The sequence below is a fragment of the Enoplosus armatus genome, chromosome 1, assembly GCF_043641665.1.
Source record: "Enoplosus armatus isolate fEnoArm2 chromosome 1, fEnoArm2.hap1, whole genome shotgun sequence".
NCBI lineage: Eukaryota > Metazoa > Chordata > Actinopteri > Centrarchiformes > Enoplosidae > Enoplosus > Enoplosus armatus.
In genome coordinates, this window is record NC_092180.1 from 14,408,610 (window position 1) to 14,426,167 (window position 17,558).

Consider the following 17,558-nt stretch of genomic DNA (forward strand, 5'->3'; position numbering starts at 1 on the left):
CTTGTGTCTGGCTTTTGATAAATATTTACTTGGGACAAGGTGCGCTACGCAGTATTCCCTTTCATTTCACAAACAAACTGGAAATTCATTGACTGCTTCACTTTTACAGAGTGTTCTTCATCCCATCTTCGTGGACATGCTAAGTCACCTTTTGACAAGTGAAAAATGTTACAATCTTTGTGTCAACTCAAAGAAAAAGTGCCAACATGAAATATAAGATTTGTGTACACAAAGTGGTATTAATCTACACTAATAAGACTTTAATTAACAACTTTCAGTACATGAAAACAAGTAACTGAGTAAATGTTGCTGCTACTTCTACACTGTTCTTTTCAATGTTTCAATCACACAGACTTCCAGTTGCATAACCTTGAAAAATAAAGCTTCATTTAGACCAGAAGAGGTCCAGCTCCCAGCCCTGGTTATTTTTAGAGTGAGATGTTGTATAAAGATGGGAGGGGATAGCTAAATAAGAAAAATCATTGGGCATATAGGCTCAGTATAGCAATACAGCTCTCAAAACCAGCTCAAGTATGTTTTCCCATTTTACAGTCTTCAAATGGTACATTTCTAAACATTATCTTTCATTTAAGCCTGAAATAAATTTGCCCCACTTTGCCTAAGTGAGATATTATATAATAACGTATTCTTAACAAACATGGCTGTTAATTAAAAACTCTGCACTACGTTATAGAAACGGCATCTTGAAATAAAACAATCAGGAAAATAACAACAGTGATTTCTGTTACATACAGTCGGTGTAAATGGATGTGAAATGGTCCTGTATGTAACATCTATTTAGTTTAGGCTCATTGCACAGTATCCAGTCCAAGTTCTATGTTTAGTCAGCACGCAAAAAAAGCTGTATTAGCAAATTCTTGTATGCTGTTCCAGTACAGTCTCTGCTTACACTTCTCTCAGACATAAAACCCAAAACTAACCCCCGACCCTGAGCTGAGGATGAGACAGACAGCTACTGTACACAGGGTCAGTAGTTCTGGTTTAATTAAGAATTAATGATTAACACATACATAGATCTTTAAATAAAACATAGTTATATGAATTGATCCTGACAATACTGAATATCTGAAAAATGTTAAATCCCGTACTTTGTTGCCATCTGGTGCCAAACTGAGGGATTATGCAGAATGTGCAGTGTACTAGTATATTATATTATATTCCAAAGTTTGAAATGTAATGTACATCAAAAACATTATTAAGATATTTTCATAAAGTTGACTTATCATTTGAATCCAGGCAAAAGCCGTTATTCCTCATTGCTTCTTTAAGCTCAAAATACATATTTATATAATATAGTTGAGAAAACAATAAAATATATTAAAAGAGAAGACGGACAAATTTCTTTTTAATGTAATATGGAAAGAACTGACTTGACGGAGGGTGTAAATCTCATGTGAAACAAATTAAAACGCTGAACTATGACAAAAACACAGAATACTTTGCAGATATATTTATTCAAGTAAACACAGCTGTACTCAAAGAAAGTACACAACAAAAAAAGTGACAAAAATATATGACCACAGGCAAACCATAGTTTATAAGGAATCTTGTGAACACACTACAATGCTAAACACTTTTTTTGACACGTTTTAGGCAATATGAATACACACTCAAAAACATGCTCACTCTCTCTCTCTCTCTCTCACACACACACACACACACACACATACACACACAGATGTGACATTAAAGGCATCAAAACTGAGATGTCTTTCCAAAGTGTCTACACATCATCATCCTTATTTCCAAGTCTAGAAATCAATTTCTATATCTAATCACTTTTATCATTCAACTCATCAACAAAGCATGCAGTGTTTGCTCCTGTTACTTTTGCTGTTGATACATTTTTTTTAATTTCCTAAAATGGGGTGATGAGGAAACATTGACTTGTTTTCATAGTTGAGAAAATATTTTTTACGTATACTCTGGTTTCATTTGAATAATTCAAGTGAAGTAATAAATAATTCAGATGGCTAGCCGGTATAAAACACACTGAATAAATACGGCCGACGAAATAGTGAAAACGAAATACAATGCAGTTTGTTTTTACTTTGCTAAATTAAAAATAAAAACAGATCAGTCATCAGAAGTAGGTTGAGTGTGAGTGCGTGGCAAACATTTGTTCCCTGTCAGCTGTTCTTCTCCTGTATTTCATCAACAACTCGCAGATGTGGAGTAAAGCGGAGGGCATCGTGATTAATTAAAGTAATACACAGTGTTGCTCAGACCTAAATCACCCTGCCTTTATACACCAGCTCATTGTAAAAATTTATGTTGGAGTCTTATGGCACTTTTGTTGTGAGGCACCAGCAAGTAAACAACTTTCAGACAAGCAAAGCAGAGACTCCCCAAAACCCTGGACTGCAGTCTGACTGACTTCATGACCACTTCATGATCCTCCCTAAGAAAATCCTGAATTTACTGGTTTATCTCATGTCCTCTTGTATTTACATGTATATTCTGTTTTGCCCCAGTGTTTACAAAACGGCCATATTTTTGTGACCTGACGATAAATGTAACACTGTATGGTGTCGTATATTAGGTGTTTTAGTAAAATACGCAGTTTAGTGGGAAAATATGTCCTCAGTCTATTACCATACACATAAATAGAGCTCTGGTGGCACCGTAGATTCACCTTTCTACAAATTATATGATCAGGCGAGGAAAAATATTTCATAGTTAACACATACGTCTTCATATACAGGTTAAAAATACCTTTTTTTGTTGGTTTGTTGAATGCAAACTTCACACAAGGAAAGCGTTTCAAGTATCAAACACTCGTTTGTAGCTCAAAGGCACTGGTGATCCCATAATATTACACGGTTGGAATAAAACATCATGCAAACACAGGCTTTTCTACCTCTACTGGCTTGGCATCACTGTAACACGAGAAAGTGATTCACTGCCCTGGTCAGAGGCATCAAAACACTGGGGTTCTTTTCTCAAACATACATGCTTTTCTAAATCTGTAAGGGTGCTAATCTTAAAGTGATAAAGGCAAGTCAGCAGGTTTAAATGCTAATTCACTCAAATTCAATATTTCAATAAACTGTTGGCGGATGCAATTAACTGTAAAATGGACACAAACCTATTCATGTGCGAGCATAACATCACTTCATAAGACAGTAAATAATATAATAAAACAAATTTGAGAATGGCACTTGTTGCAATAAACATGTCATTCATTTGCCCAAAAATGTTGCTCGACCAATCAACTGACAAAACAATAGGTAACAGACGAGAGGCACAAACATATTCTGTACATACATACATTCATGCATACATGCATATAGCACATGCACACACACATACTGCACAACACGTGTGTGGTTGTGTTCCTCTGTGGTGAATCTCTCCAGTCTCTAGGCGTGCTGCAGTGGGGTTTGTTGGGTTTAATGGATGAAAGGCATTCGCTCCTTGCTGTCGTTGTCTCCCTCTGGCTCCTCTTCCTCCTCTCCTGCCTCACTGGTCTCCGTGCTGTCGCTGGCCATCTAGTGGTAAAACATTATTCAGCTATCATTAACTGATTACTGAGCTACCCATACAGAAAGACAGAGACATCAAGTGGTGCAGTAAATGTGCCCTCTGTATACAGGGTCTATACTTTCAATATGAGCATGTCTATACATATAATGTTTTTTCTAGGTTTGATGTTGAGATCACCATGGAAACAACTGCTATAAAACAGGAGGAAGTCCTACTCACTGCCTCCTTATGACCCTGACTGGATCTGAAAATGTGCAGTCGGCATCAGAAATGTCAAATGTGACTATTCATCAACGACAAACTGATGTCGGCTGCAAATCAGCCAGCAAATTAACTGTGTGGTTAATTAAGACTCTTTTTTTGTTTGCAGTGTTCCCGAAAAGCATTTTCACTATAGATGTTCTCATAAATAAGATGATACTGGTTCTGTATTGTGTGTCCTCTTACATCTGCCAGTTTATTGTCATATTCCTCCTCTTTCTTTTGCCCTGTCGGTCATGTACCCTCAACCACCAATGTCACAAAATAAATTAATTTGATGTGTGTTTTTGTCATTAATCTAATCTGGCATCCAGATTGATCAAGTCTCACTAAATTAACTTTCTTATGTATTAATAATTTTATATAAAATATAAGAAGCTGGAAGCTGTAACTATAAATTATAGTTTCATATGCATATAAAGTGTCTGCTGTGTCTCCTGTTCAATTTATAAATGATATTTAATTCATCAGCCGCTCTTACTGTAAAAGATGTAAACTGCTGCTGAATGAGTTGGTGTATTGTCTTTAATCTTAACGTAATTCCTATAATTAATTGGAAAAAACACATGTTATTGGTACCAGAGGGGTGGGAGTCTTCTCCACATCCAGAATGAGTTTTCCTATGTTGCCTCTGTCATGAATTCTCTGCATGGCCTCTTTTACCTGAGAATAAAACACATTAGTGAGATTACTTTCAACAAGCTGAACTGTTGATGAGCAACAATTCTAATTAATAAATAAATCATTCTGATTGAGCAACTTAATTTAGCATAAGATCAATTTTCTAAAAGTTCTAAAAGTTCAGTAGTAGGTTGGTACTACGTCGAAGTTTAACCCGATCATTTTATAGAAAACATTAGCCTTACAACTTTTCACTTAAAATTTCACATAAAATTGGTGAATGACAGAGCTTCCGACAATAAAAGCTCTCCAACAGGAAGCCCACCTCTAACATTAAAAACACGTTTCAAAGCATTTGCTGAAAAAAAATCTTTTGTCAACTGAATTCACACAAAGACACTTCTGCAACCAGAACAGCTCTAAACTAAATGATGCAGACTCACCCTGCAGGGCTGCGTTTGACATCATCACTTCCCTGCCTGCAGCAATGATCCAAGAAGGATTATATTAAGCACACAAGTACGCAGCTTCATTTTACCTGATTGCAGGAAGAATATAGGCTGTATTTTGCAAAGAAGATTTGATAATAATAATAATAATAATATATGTTTCTGCCACTTCCTGGAGGACACGATATATTCTCATAATTTTAAAGTGAGTCACATCCTACAAAAACAAATCATTTTAATATTCACGTTCTTCCTCAGCCCTCAGCTCTGAAAAGACATAATATCCTCTTGGAGATGTTTATTTTAGTGTCATTTATGTGAGTATGAATGAAGTACGGAATCATTTAATACTAATTGTAGACTAGACACGTTGTTCTAAATCAGTGTTGGGCTTACTCATCTTCTCCTTATTACCAGACTCCCTTTTTAAAAATATAAACTAAACAAAAACAAACAAACAATAAACAGTGGACAATATTACAGATTGAACCATGGCTGACTCATCATATAGGACAGCGGAACTTAACGTCTAGAAACACCTGTCCACAATATGTTTTATCAGCTGACGTTTTGTACAAATTCAACCAACATCCCAGTGCTACTGCTAGGTGAAGATAACTGAGTAAGACAATCTTTTAAGGCTGTGTGATCTGACCAGTTAACCGTCAAGAAAGACAGAGCTTTGGTCTGTATTGTCAATCAACTGCATTCAGATTGCTACAAACAGGGTGTTGCAGGGAACGGGAGAAGCGGGCAAGTGCAATCACTTTCATGATTTTCTCCAACTCTACACACCACAGCATTAAAACTTCAATCTGCCACCAGTGTGGAGCTCCTCAACGCCCCAATGTCAAAGTGGACTCTGCATGGTTTGCATTTGCATGAAAACAATGAATACCCAATCACGATGCGATGGGTGGGGCAATAGTGAGCTGTACTGGGGCCTCAAAACTATGTTGGCAACCGCTCGTATTGGCAGCTCCAAATGACATGGAGAGGTAAACGTTTCGCATATTTTAAAACCCAAAAATCATATCCTATTGTGTAACAGCACATAGCACACTCGTGTTTACCAACATGGCAAGTCTAAAATGGTGTGACTCAAGCTTTAACTGGAACAATCTCGTATTTTTGTATAGTTTCCATGACGGTGCTGTAACTAATACTTAACCTTTTCACAACATTGGGCCATCTGCGGTTTGTTGAAAGCTATCAGACATTACAAACTATTTTAAGGGCTCTACAATTAGGCCATTAATGTATTTCTGGTTTTACTGCAACATTTTTTCATCTATGTCCAACAACAATCTCTACATCCAACAACATACTTAAAATGATCAAAACTGTAAACAAGGACATATCAGAGCTACTCATTAAAGCTCGTCTGACTCAACTGTGTAGAGACAAATTCACACATCACAAAAGATTACTCAGGATGCCATATCTTGCTTTCTCATTACAGTCCACACAAAGACACAACTGAATGTGCCTCTTTGTCTGGAAGCCATTGTGCTACAAGCATTCATTTGTTAAAAGAAATAGCAGAAATCAAGCCAAGAGCAAAAATAGGTCAGAAACTTGTCTAGCACTTTGCTGCTAGAAGGTTTGCAGAAGAGAGGGGGTCAGATCCACTTCCATTGTAGGTATAATGGTACTGGTCACTGTGAGATTCTGTATGTAGGTTCACTTTTATTTTTTAGTATCCTAAAAAGCATTTTCCTTGGGACTCCCTGGTCCTTTTTTTTCCTAACTTAAAGTACTGGTGGTCCGACAATCTCCCGTTCATTATTCTGTTTCCAACTTTTCATTCCAGAAAGAAAAGACTGCCATGGTCAACATGTAAACTAACGCCCTCCGAATTCTCCTTCCAGGCATATTAACAAATGAGGCAGGATGTGCCCCCGACACTTCATCCCACGCCATCCTCCCCTCTAATGAGATTCTTCATGGGCAATGGCTCCAGTGAAAGACCTGAGCAATCTGCCAAAGTTTTAATGAAAATAGTACAAGGGGAGTTTCCCATGAGAAATGAAAAATCTGAAGACAGCAATCAACATTTTCTCTCTCTGACTGTAGAGACAACTTTCAGGGTTTACTTGTAATCAGCTCTTTGTGATGTGCTGCCTGCACTACCTCTCCTTTTATATGACACCGCAACAAATTACTTGTTTGTTCGAGTTTGAATTCAGTTCAACTGGACTTTTTGAAAAAGTGACAGCCCTGGCCCACACGGTCCTCAGTCAGAAATAGTCTTACCAGGCAAATAAATGAAAACACCTGTCTGCTGTAGGCCCTGCAGGTAGAGAGTTAGAGTTTTCCATTAGACAAAGATACCACCTGGGATGTGAAGAGCTAAGGGCCCACAAAAGGGTCAAGAAGCAAATTGGTAAACGTTCAAAGGTAACATCCTTGTCTATCTGTCTGAGACAGCCTAGACCTGACTGTCTCCGTGGTCCCAGAGATACCACAACTAATGAGACACTCTCTCCCTCTCTCAGACAGACCACAACGATCAGTGTGTTGGAACGTCCCAATGGATTTAAGATACTGAGGACTGCAACAGATACACCAGTCGTGCCCTGGCACATTGCTCTACTACTTGTTGATGTCTATGTGAAAAGTGGCTATTTTTGGCAAGGAGGCAATCTGACTGAAAATGCTTTCTGTAGTTCGTATTTAGCATTTAGATAATAATCTACAGAAACCAGAGTACAGGGACGACTTAAAAGAAAAAAATGCATTGGAGATTTCATACAAGTAACACACACAGCAGCAGCAAGACGATGTTTAACTCTATTTTACAATATACTCTCAACGATGCCACAGTGCAGGGTGACCACTAGCACTGAATGAAATATGTTCACTGTGTTTTCTACAATGGCCTATAAGCTGATCCAAAGCCAATAATGTAAATATGGTGATTAGAGTAGGTGTGCATCATCTGCTGTACAAAAATTCCCCAGAAAGGGAACAACCAGAGTTAAAGGGACACTTGAAGAGTTTGTAGAAATCGGGAATGAAGTGATCGACATATGGCCTGTTGGGGTTTGAGTAGGTGTGAAATAATTGTGGAACAGGAAGATGCAACCTACCCACCATCTGTGGAAAAATGTCCAACAACAGCTGACAATGTCTCACAGAAAGCAGCAGTGACAAACAACAGCTTATATGCTGTCCAAGATGATGTAAAACCTTCTCTTGAATCTTTCCATGAAATCTTTGTTTATGTTACTACTGTGATCAGATCCTTTTTAATTTGATCATCATTTACACCCTCTGATCACCCCAGACTCTTACCTCCTCCAGGGCCCATAAGGAGTCCACTATCGGCTTGATCTTCTTTTGCTCATAGAGACACAAGAGTTTGTCCATCACTGATTTCACAAGACTACATTTCCCGTGCTTGAAGAGGAGGTTGAGCAACGAGAATCCTGCTATAACTTTGTTCTCCTCGTATAGTTTAATAGGGTTCACCTTCTCCACCTGCCACCACTGGAGAAAAGAAAAAACACAGAGAGACTCATTCGTGTGTGTTTCATATACCATGAAATGTTCATTGGGTAGTAACAGGTTACTGTTTCCTTCAAATGTTGATGACAGACTGCATCTCTGACTCACAGATTTTGCAAAGCTGAAGAAACTCTTTGTTTCCCCAGTTACCATGTTTGACGCGCCTGAAAAAACAAAAATAAAAGGATTGCTGAATGCTGTGCAAAAGGCTGGACAGAAGTGATTGGTCAATAATAGGCAGCCACGAAGCATGAAGGGTGAGGTGGGGGAGGAACAGTTGGCACCTTTAGACCCTTAGATCAGTGCAAGCATGCCTTCGCACATATTCAGTATAACTAAAACAAATGAATTCATCTCCCTCTAATGCTGTTACTTGATTCATGAGTCTCATCAGGAACTAAAGTAATTAACAGAGATCAGATAAGAATGGTAGCTGTGATTTCATTTGCAAGCTATGTAGTTTGTTTAATTTAAGTGAGCCTCACTATTTCACACCAAGTCCATCTGCCAACAAATGAATGGACTTGTCTTTAAAGGAATAGTTTGAGATTATGGGAAATATGCTTATTCACTTTCTTGCCAAGAGCAAAAAATGAGAAGATTGACACCGCTCTCGTGTCTGTCTGTTAGAAATTAAGCTACAGCCAGGAGATGGTTAGCTTAGCTTAGCATAAAGACGGGGAAAAAGCCAGCCTGGCTCTGTCCAAAGGCACAAAAGGTACATGCACCTCTGAAGCGCACAAATTACCACATTATATCTTGTTTGTTTAATCCACACAAAAACGAAAGGGCAAAAAACGTCAATTTGCCATTTTACAGAGGATTATGTACCAGACTTTTTTTTTTGGCCGGGAGCAGTGACTTCCTGAAGTCTTGTTGTCGCCAGGATAGCTGTTTCGCCCTGTTTCCAGTCTTTATGCTAAGCTGTCTCTTGGTCTCAAGCTTCATATTTAATGATATGAGAGTGGTATCGATCTTCCCATCTAACCCTCGGTAAGAAATCATACAAGCTTATCTAACTATAAAGGAAGGAATCTCTGTCTGTCTGTCTGTCTGTGTGTGAATGACTGTCCTTTGCATATTTCGAGAACCGTTCATCCAATCAACTTCACACTTTGTGGGTGTCTTGCTGTGGACCCAAGAGAGTGCAGTGTCAAGTGTAAGTTGATTGGATGAGTGGTTCTCGATAGCGCTGCAAGCAGCACTTCTGGGGGCCAAGCAATCGGCTTGTTCCGAATGGCCAGGCCCCAAACGGGCACTGCGCTAGTTTCCCAACATGTCGAACTATTCCTTAAACTGCTCAAAGTTGAAGCAAATTGACTAAAATTATACTAATACACTGCATATTTAGTTATTCCCACCTTGAAAGTACTAAGTGGAAAGGCAATGGTTACATTAACACACAGCAAAAGTATTGTTCCCACCATAGAGGATGTAAGTTCCCAAAGGCTTCAGCAGAGTCAGGCCTTTCCCTGTGTTCTCCCCACACAGGCAGTCCAACACAATGTCTACTCCCTCTGGAGAAATCCTAAAACACCAAGAACAAAATAAAGGTGAAGTCCACTGAAAAAAGGATTCATATAAACTAATATACATGCAGGAGTATAGTCTGAACATTAGAGCTCCAACTAACAATTATTGATTATCAAAATGGTTTTGAGCCAAAACAATTTGTTGATTAAATTATTAGTTGATGGACAGAAAATTAATTAATTTGATAGAGTCATTTTTTAAGGACATTTGCAGCTTTTCTTTGCATTAAATAATAATGAACTGAATGTCTTCGGGTTGTGGACTGTTGTGGACAAAATAAGCAATTTGGGCAATAGAAAATTGTGATTGGTATTTTCATTTTCGGTCTATCCACTAATCGCTTTATCAACTAACAGTTTCAGCTCCACTGGACATGTTGTTCATCTACAAAACATTTTTTGAGCAGTTGAGATAAAGTGCAATTATCCAGCTTCATACATTTACTGTGATACATCACCTTGTTTATGTCTGTGAACACTAAATGTAAAAGTGCAAAACATACATGTGAGTCTATGTATTCAGCATGTGAGTCATCCTCGGGAGCAGCTTCAGGTTTTGTCCAATCATGGATTCATAAGATATGAGCATCGAATCTCTGGAGCATTACTCTGAGGAAAAAGTTGCAGTATACAACCCACATGTTGCCTTTTGACTCTGCCTACAGTTTTCTTATAAAGAACTTACTGGTGTTTTGCAATGCCCACATTGCTCCTCATTGGTCACATCCTTTACATCAGGTTACCAAAAGGTTTAATGTTCTTATCGCACACAGAATCAGTCGGACAAAACAGTTTGTCATAATGAGACTCATTAAAGGCACGGATATGAAAGAACGAAAGGCATGTTATTATCAAGGCGACCATAATTCCTTACTCTCTGCCTTGTGGCCTTGGACACCTGCTTGGCTAAACTGCTTGGTGGTCTTGTGATTCCCATGGTTTTTGCCTTTTGTAAAAAGACTAATTTAATTGTACTTTGCTCTTGATCCTGAGAAGAATGTGTGGGCCAGAGAGATGAAAGGCGTATTAATCCACAACCACTGCTGATGTGTAGGCAGAAAGCATGAAACAATCAGTGCTCAAGAAAAAAAATAAATGTTGATGAATGAATACTTATGTATGTAAATATAGTCATACAGCATGTTTCATATATGAACCCTGGTTACAAGGCTACTGCTAAGGTTTTCTGGCGCAGACAAGGCAGAACAGTGGTGGAGTACTCTATATAATCAAAAGCTTCCCAACATCCTCAAAAGAAGATTAAAACTTCACAGCATAATTACATAAAATCTGTGTCATATTACATTAAATCTGAGGCAGTGTTTGCTGCAAGGAGTTTTCTTTGTAGAGCAAACTGGCTGACAGCGTGCCGTGTTGTGAAAGGAATGTGTAGGGTATCAATGCTCAGCCCTAATTGGCCCACTTGTTCCACATTGCCGGTGCAGACCTTTCGCCCCACACAGTGCTGCTGCTCTCTGAGATGAGCTGTGCGTTGCCATGGGAACCACGGCCACACAAGACCAAATAAGGCAACAGGTAACATCTACGTCCTCGCACAGAGCCCCTTTGAGCTCAGTGAGGTCCACGTTATCACATTAGCTCACGTGTATAACATGCGACAGCGAACCTGCCCGATGATTTTTATTTAAACAAATGAATGTTGAGGAAACACACCATGAGACTCCTCAGCCTCAAACCAGACGCACAACAGACAAACTTTATATGCTTACTTTTTGACTTCTTGCATATAATCAAGGTTTCTGTCGAAGAGGTGAGTCACCGAGTCTCTGATGGCTGCGTGTTTGAAACATGAGGCGATCCCAAACACAGTGACATTGGGTACAGTGGAGCACAGCTGAGCCACAGCTTGACCCTGAAAATAACAAACAGATGCAACAATCTATCAGTGCCTGAGAACACTGGGGTTTACTCTAAAAATACCAAGATCAGACAAAGGCAACAGTATATACCATGAAACAATAACCAGACATTCATAGAAATATAGCGGTGTAGAATATCTACGGTGTATTTATTATATGAATTCCTAATTGTATGATACTTTTGATTAAGTGGTTAACTTTAGTTATAACAACAATACTTAAGCAATTCTTTCAGTCATTCCTGAACTTGTTCAGGAGGCTTTAGTAAGAAATAATTAAAGGTCTAGTATTTATTTTGCACTGTGACATAAACAACAGTTATTAAGCAATAACAGGGAACAAACAACTTGCTCCATTTGTGGGTATGAAGCTTTCAGTTACAATGAGAGCTGGGTGAAATGGTGGAACTGGTTTTGTGGCTGTGCAATAGTAGATATGAGAACTGGACTTACTACACCACCTCCGGCTGAGTGGACCAACACTGACATCCCCTCTCGCAGATTGGCAACCTCAAAGAGCATCATATAGGCGGCCACAAAGTTCAGGGAGAACGCAGCGGCCTCAGCAAAAGTCATCTCATCTGGCATCTTGTAGACAAAATCCACTGGTGTGCAAACAACTTCTGCCCAGGCATTGTAATTCACAAAAGCCATGACTCTGTCGCCTATCTGAAAGAAGCATGTAAGAGTAGCTGGATAACAATCAGACGTTAACGTGAAACAAAGCATGTGGCACTAAGGAGGAAGTTATTAGGAGATTATTGATTTACTTAAACGTACATCTCATTATTAGGCTTGTAGCACATCTCCAGTTTTGTTGATGCAGATTTGGTTGCTCAGAAACATGCATTCATACATCAGTTAGATTGAGTTACAATCCTTCAATTCACTAACCTCAAATCCTGTTGTGTTTTCACCCACTGACTCTACTATTCCAGAGCATTCAAATCCAGGGACAAGAGGAGGTTTTGGAGGATTATCAATAGTCCCCTGACGTACCATCAGATCCAGGAAATTTAAGCCACTGTGACAAAGAAGAAATAGGACCTTAATGTTTGTTGACATTAAATCCCTCAATAATACAATCAATAATACAAACATTAAGTAGGAGCTGTTAAGAGATGTAGAGATTGCCCAGTACTATTCATTTCATTATTAACAGCAGTGAGTCACTGGCTATTCGACCTGTGAATACAAGGCCAGATTCATCAGCCATTCTCTATGAAACATTATTTTCCTAACTCAGAGTTTGCCAACACTTGGCATTGGCTCAGCTGTAATCTTCTGCAATGAGAAGCTAATCAATACCTTGCAGAATTGTCACTGAAAATGACTACATCTGCGTGAAAAATGCTGGCTCGTCTGACAACAGTTTGCTCTTCATTTTGCTTGGTATGAATGGGCTCCAGCCAGCCAACCTCCTGCACGAGAAAAGACCTGTGGCTTCATGACTGCGATGTTTTCCAGTAGGATGCGTTGTTCAGCGTTCATACTTGTCAGAAATACAGTGAAGCGTGGGCATGCGGACCAGAGCACATCACAATCAATGAGTACATATAAAATGTATCTCAGATATTTTCATATTCACCATGCTTTGACGCGGATCTTCACTTCACCATCCTGAAGCTCGGGCATTGTCTTCTTGGTCACCCTGAGTTTGTTGAGACCTCCAAAACCTGCCAGGATCACCGCTCGCATTTCTTTGGCGTCGCCGGACGATTCCACGTTTTCTGCTTCTTTGCCCACATTTTGGTCTATCATGAACTCGGTTTCCTCTGTCATATCTGCTCCCTCTGTAGCCATGTCGGAGACCTGCTGCTCTGCCTCTCCGCTCCTCCTCGGGGTTCAGGGTGATGTGGTGTGCAGCCTGTGTGCTCAGTGTACGGACGGTTATCCACAGTGGAGCCTGAAATCTCACCGTCTACAGCTTCATTCAATCATGCGGAATTTAAGTCCTGAACGATCAAATGTTTCCCATTCAAGTCACAGAGATACCGATGAATTCAACTAAAGTTTGCCATTTCAAGAATCTGGAATATAATTAATCTCTGTGTACTGCCTTTGCTTGCAGCGGGCTAAAGTATGAAGTGCACCATCTGCTGGTGAAATGTGTACTAAACTTTATCTATACTAAAGGCTGATAATGCAGCTCGTGCATCCACGATGCAACTAAAATCCTGCAACAAGTGTGGTGCCTTCAGGTGCGCTTGGAAATATGGGAGAACACCCTTTTCCGTCATGCCCTATCAATGTTGCTTGACAGGTAGCGGTTAGTTTAGTTACCATGGTTACTGATGCTTTAGTGACTTGGAAACTAGGCATCAATACATTTTAAACTAACGCTAAAACCTTGATAAAAATCCCGGAAACTGACACATAACAACACCATTAACGTAAATGGTTTTTGTTCACTTGTTTTAACTAGAAGGCGGGAGAAATCAAGCTAACCCAGACGTATTATCACGGTATAAAGTTGTTGTAGCTAATGTGGTAGCAAACAGTTGCCTTCTTACACATCCAGAAGAAGCACAGCAGCGTTAAGTGAATTTAAGTCCAACTAGAGACCATGTTGAGATGCCATCACACCATCGTGTGTGTGTGTGTGTGGTTCAAAGGAAAACATGACATGAGAGAGGTGAGTTTTGCAAAACTAATGTGCCAACTGTGCCAGATGTATTCAAATATGCCTAACCGTCCTCGCAGGGTCAACTTTAACCCATGTAAGTGTTGACATAAATATGTCTTGGAGTAGACAGTGATCCGCGACTTAATACGAACATTGGCCAGGGGCTTAAAGTGTTGGGGCCGGTGATCTCTTCCTTACTTCAGGTGCCCTTGCTCGAACCACATCCATCTTCGAACTTCAGTTTGATCTCAACTACACACCTGTAAAGTTTCGTGACTGCATCTTGCACGGTTGTGACGCTATCACGTTGACAAAATCTGTCAGAAGACATGTTAACACCCGGCAAAGGACTCAAAACCACTTCTGTGTTAGTTCCATGTACAGTAGTTGTCCCCAGGACCTAAAGTTTCTTGTTATCTATCAGCTAACATACGTGTAGATACCAATATATAATTTTAGCTGATATATATACATCGGTGTCTTTAAGGCTTTGTCAACAACATTAACATTAGTCAATTGTTTGTTCCATTTAAGAGGAGGTGTAGGAAAATAACTAACTTGCAAAATTGGCCCAGCTCTCCAACAGCCTTTGACAGCAGCACAGTTTATATTTTCAGTTTAAATATTTAATACAATCTGCATAACTGAATAACCAATAAAAGTGAAGCCAAGCCTCTCATGGCTCTTACATACCGAAATTAATTTAACTAATTGTAGGAACTGATTAAAAAAGGTCCATTTGGTTTCCAAGTGTTTCTTAATCACAAAGGCCTCCGTAGTCAACCAAGCAAGAAGTGTGTGAGGGAAAGCAGCTGCAGCTTTTTATTGCAACTTGTATTATTAATGCATAGGTAGCGCTAATACAAGGTCCTTGCACTATCTAACGGTCAGTAATAAATTTAAAATCAATCAACTTTCATGGGACAGTAACATAAACTGTGATCACAGTGTCAAAAAATAATGCTCCACAAACCCAGTTGTTTCCCAGTTCAAAACAAGGGTCTGTAGCAATTCTCCAACATTCAAGATGGTTGTGTTTATTACTTCCTCCACTGCTTACCACTACACCAGCATCACCGTCGACCCTGAGGAGACCCCAAACTGGGAAGGAACCTACATGACTTGACATTTAGCATTTTACCAAGTCATTTTGTGCGTATAGTAGCCTTCAATAGTTTTATACATGATCTCAGAGTAGAAGATATCTCACTAGTTAAAAAAAAATATAACTTACATTTCTTACACATTTCACACTGTTAACGTGTGTCTGCCAGAGACAACATCCTTCTGCATTTCAGCCACTGGCACATTAAAAATGATCATGGAATTCATTTACTACACAATAGCCTCTTCAAAACATTACATGGGTGGGTCAACAGTGGAAGGACTTTCTCTAATGTTTTGGAACATCAGTGAATATTCGGAGTCCATGCATTCCTTGAATCTCTTCCTTGAGCGCCTGTGGAGGACAAAACACAACAGCTAATGAATAAAATTCAACTTGTACTAGTATAAACTTCTACAAGTGTTTCATAAACATGTCCACCAAAGTTATCTTCTCAAGCATGGTTGACGGACAGATATGGACCATAGAAAACAAGCATAAATATATGTTTCAGTACAATTAATGATGCACAATATGTTACTAGTCATTTGTACTAGTCATTATTTTATACTTCCACAGGTAATATGCTGGGCTGGTTGATATTATGATTTACCTGATTGACTAACTGGTGTTGTTGAACAGTCCTTTTTCCTTTGAACTCACTCGACTCTATATGGATCTCATACATGGCCCCGCAACCACCTGAACGCAGCACAGGATCACACAAACAACACTGTCATTACCCAAGTGTACAGTATGTTATGACCATCTGGTTTCTACAATCAGAACAGATCTACATAGTAATTACTGTGAATGATGCAGCCAGAAACACAAAAGCAGTGTTGGGTTTGAACATTGACAAGCTCATACAGGATAAACACTTAAAGTTTATCAATTCAATTCAATTTTATTTATATAGCACCAAATCACAACAAAAGTCATCTCATGACACTTTACAAATACAGCAGATCTAGACCGACTCTTTATAATGTTATTACAGAGACACATCAGGTAACGTTACACTGAGGGGGGAAACGATAGGGGGAGACTGGACCCTCTACTCCACCTATGGATCCGTGTTTACCTGATATATCCACAACTTTGAGCGACGAGGCCAACGGGAACTTCTCCTTCAGTACCGTTGCGATGCGGACCTCTCCGTCTGTTTGCGTAGACAGACACCTCCGCACGTGGCCAGCAACAACAACCTGAGGGGGCAGAAACGACGACGCGTCAAGTTTAGCAAACTGCTGTTAGCATCACAGACTGACCGTGTGAACTGCTGCGCGAGGACTGTCAAAAGTATATTTACTTGATTACTGCGAAGAACCCGGAGAGCAGAGGTCATGGTGGTGGTCAAGCTCCGTTTACAGGCCAACATTGTCAACTGTGGCGTCTGTTTACTCATGGGACGTTTATTAAATCCACATTGGTTACTCAACAAGTCATGTCCTCAGACTGCTTCGTCCCAGTAATATGACGTCAGACATCCGGGTACTTCACGGGTCGCTTTTTTTTAAATAAAAATAGCAAGACGTTAATAAAGAACAAACAAATAACATAGAATAACAATTATTTTGTCAGATAAAATGTTAATAGTGTTTCTAATCACAGAATGGTGTGTGTTTTTCATTTCATTTTTCATTTCATATGCAGTAGATCATTTTGACCCATGAAAACACTAAAAACTAACTAAAACTAATTTTTTATACTTGATATTTCATACGAAACATTAAGGGAAGTATTTATTTATTTAATGTTTATTCATATAGGGACAAGTATGTAGCATAATAATATATACTATACATAATATAAACTAATTTGCAATGCCCATCCCTAGATAGGCCATTAAAATACATAAAACTCAACAACAGATACACAAGAGACAGTACAAAACACAAACTCAGCAATAGGTACGTACATTAAAAACATAAAAACTAGATTAATGAATGATGTGAATAATTGTGTGGAATCTGATGGTGACCTTACACTGACTATATAGAAATATGAGAGGAAAAATGTGCTAAGTCTAAAAACTCCTGTTAAAATGTCTTCTTTATTATTTGAA

General features: G+C 39.1%; 2 protein-coding genes across 2 annotated transcripts; both read right to left on the bottom strand.

The window, feature by feature from the left end:
* Positions 1 to 3,413: 3,413 nt before the first annotated feature.
* Positions 3,414 to 13,562, bottom strand: vat1l (vesicle amine transport 1-like). The gene is made up of 9 exons (XM_070909641.1): positions 13,348 to 13,562; positions 12,654 to 12,783; positions 12,213 to 12,428; positions 11,611 to 11,753; positions 9,773 to 9,876; positions 8,457 to 8,512; positions 8,136 to 8,330; positions 4,348 to 4,431; positions 3,414 to 3,512 (listed from the first exon to the last, which is right to left on the bottom strand). Exons 1-9 carry the CDS (start codon positions 13,560 to 13,562, stop codon positions 3,414 to 3,416), a joined length of 1,242 nt encoding a protein of 413 aa, XP_070765742.1.
* A 1,627-nt stretch (positions 13,563 to 15,189) lies between these two features.
* bola3 (bolA family member 3) lies at positions 15,190 to 16,929 on the bottom strand. The gene is made up of 4 exons (XM_070908581.1): positions 16,803 to 16,929; positions 16,575 to 16,698; positions 16,104 to 16,192; positions 15,190 to 15,844 (listed from the first exon to the last, which is right to left on the bottom strand). The coding sequence occupies exons 1-4, from the start codon at positions 16,896 to 16,898 to the stop codon at positions 15,779 to 15,781; spliced, it is 375 nt and encodes a 124-aa protein (XP_070764682.1). The 5' UTR covers positions 16,899 to 16,929; the 3' UTR covers positions 15,190 to 15,778.
* Between the last annotated feature and the right edge of the window lie 629 nt (positions 16,930 to 17,558).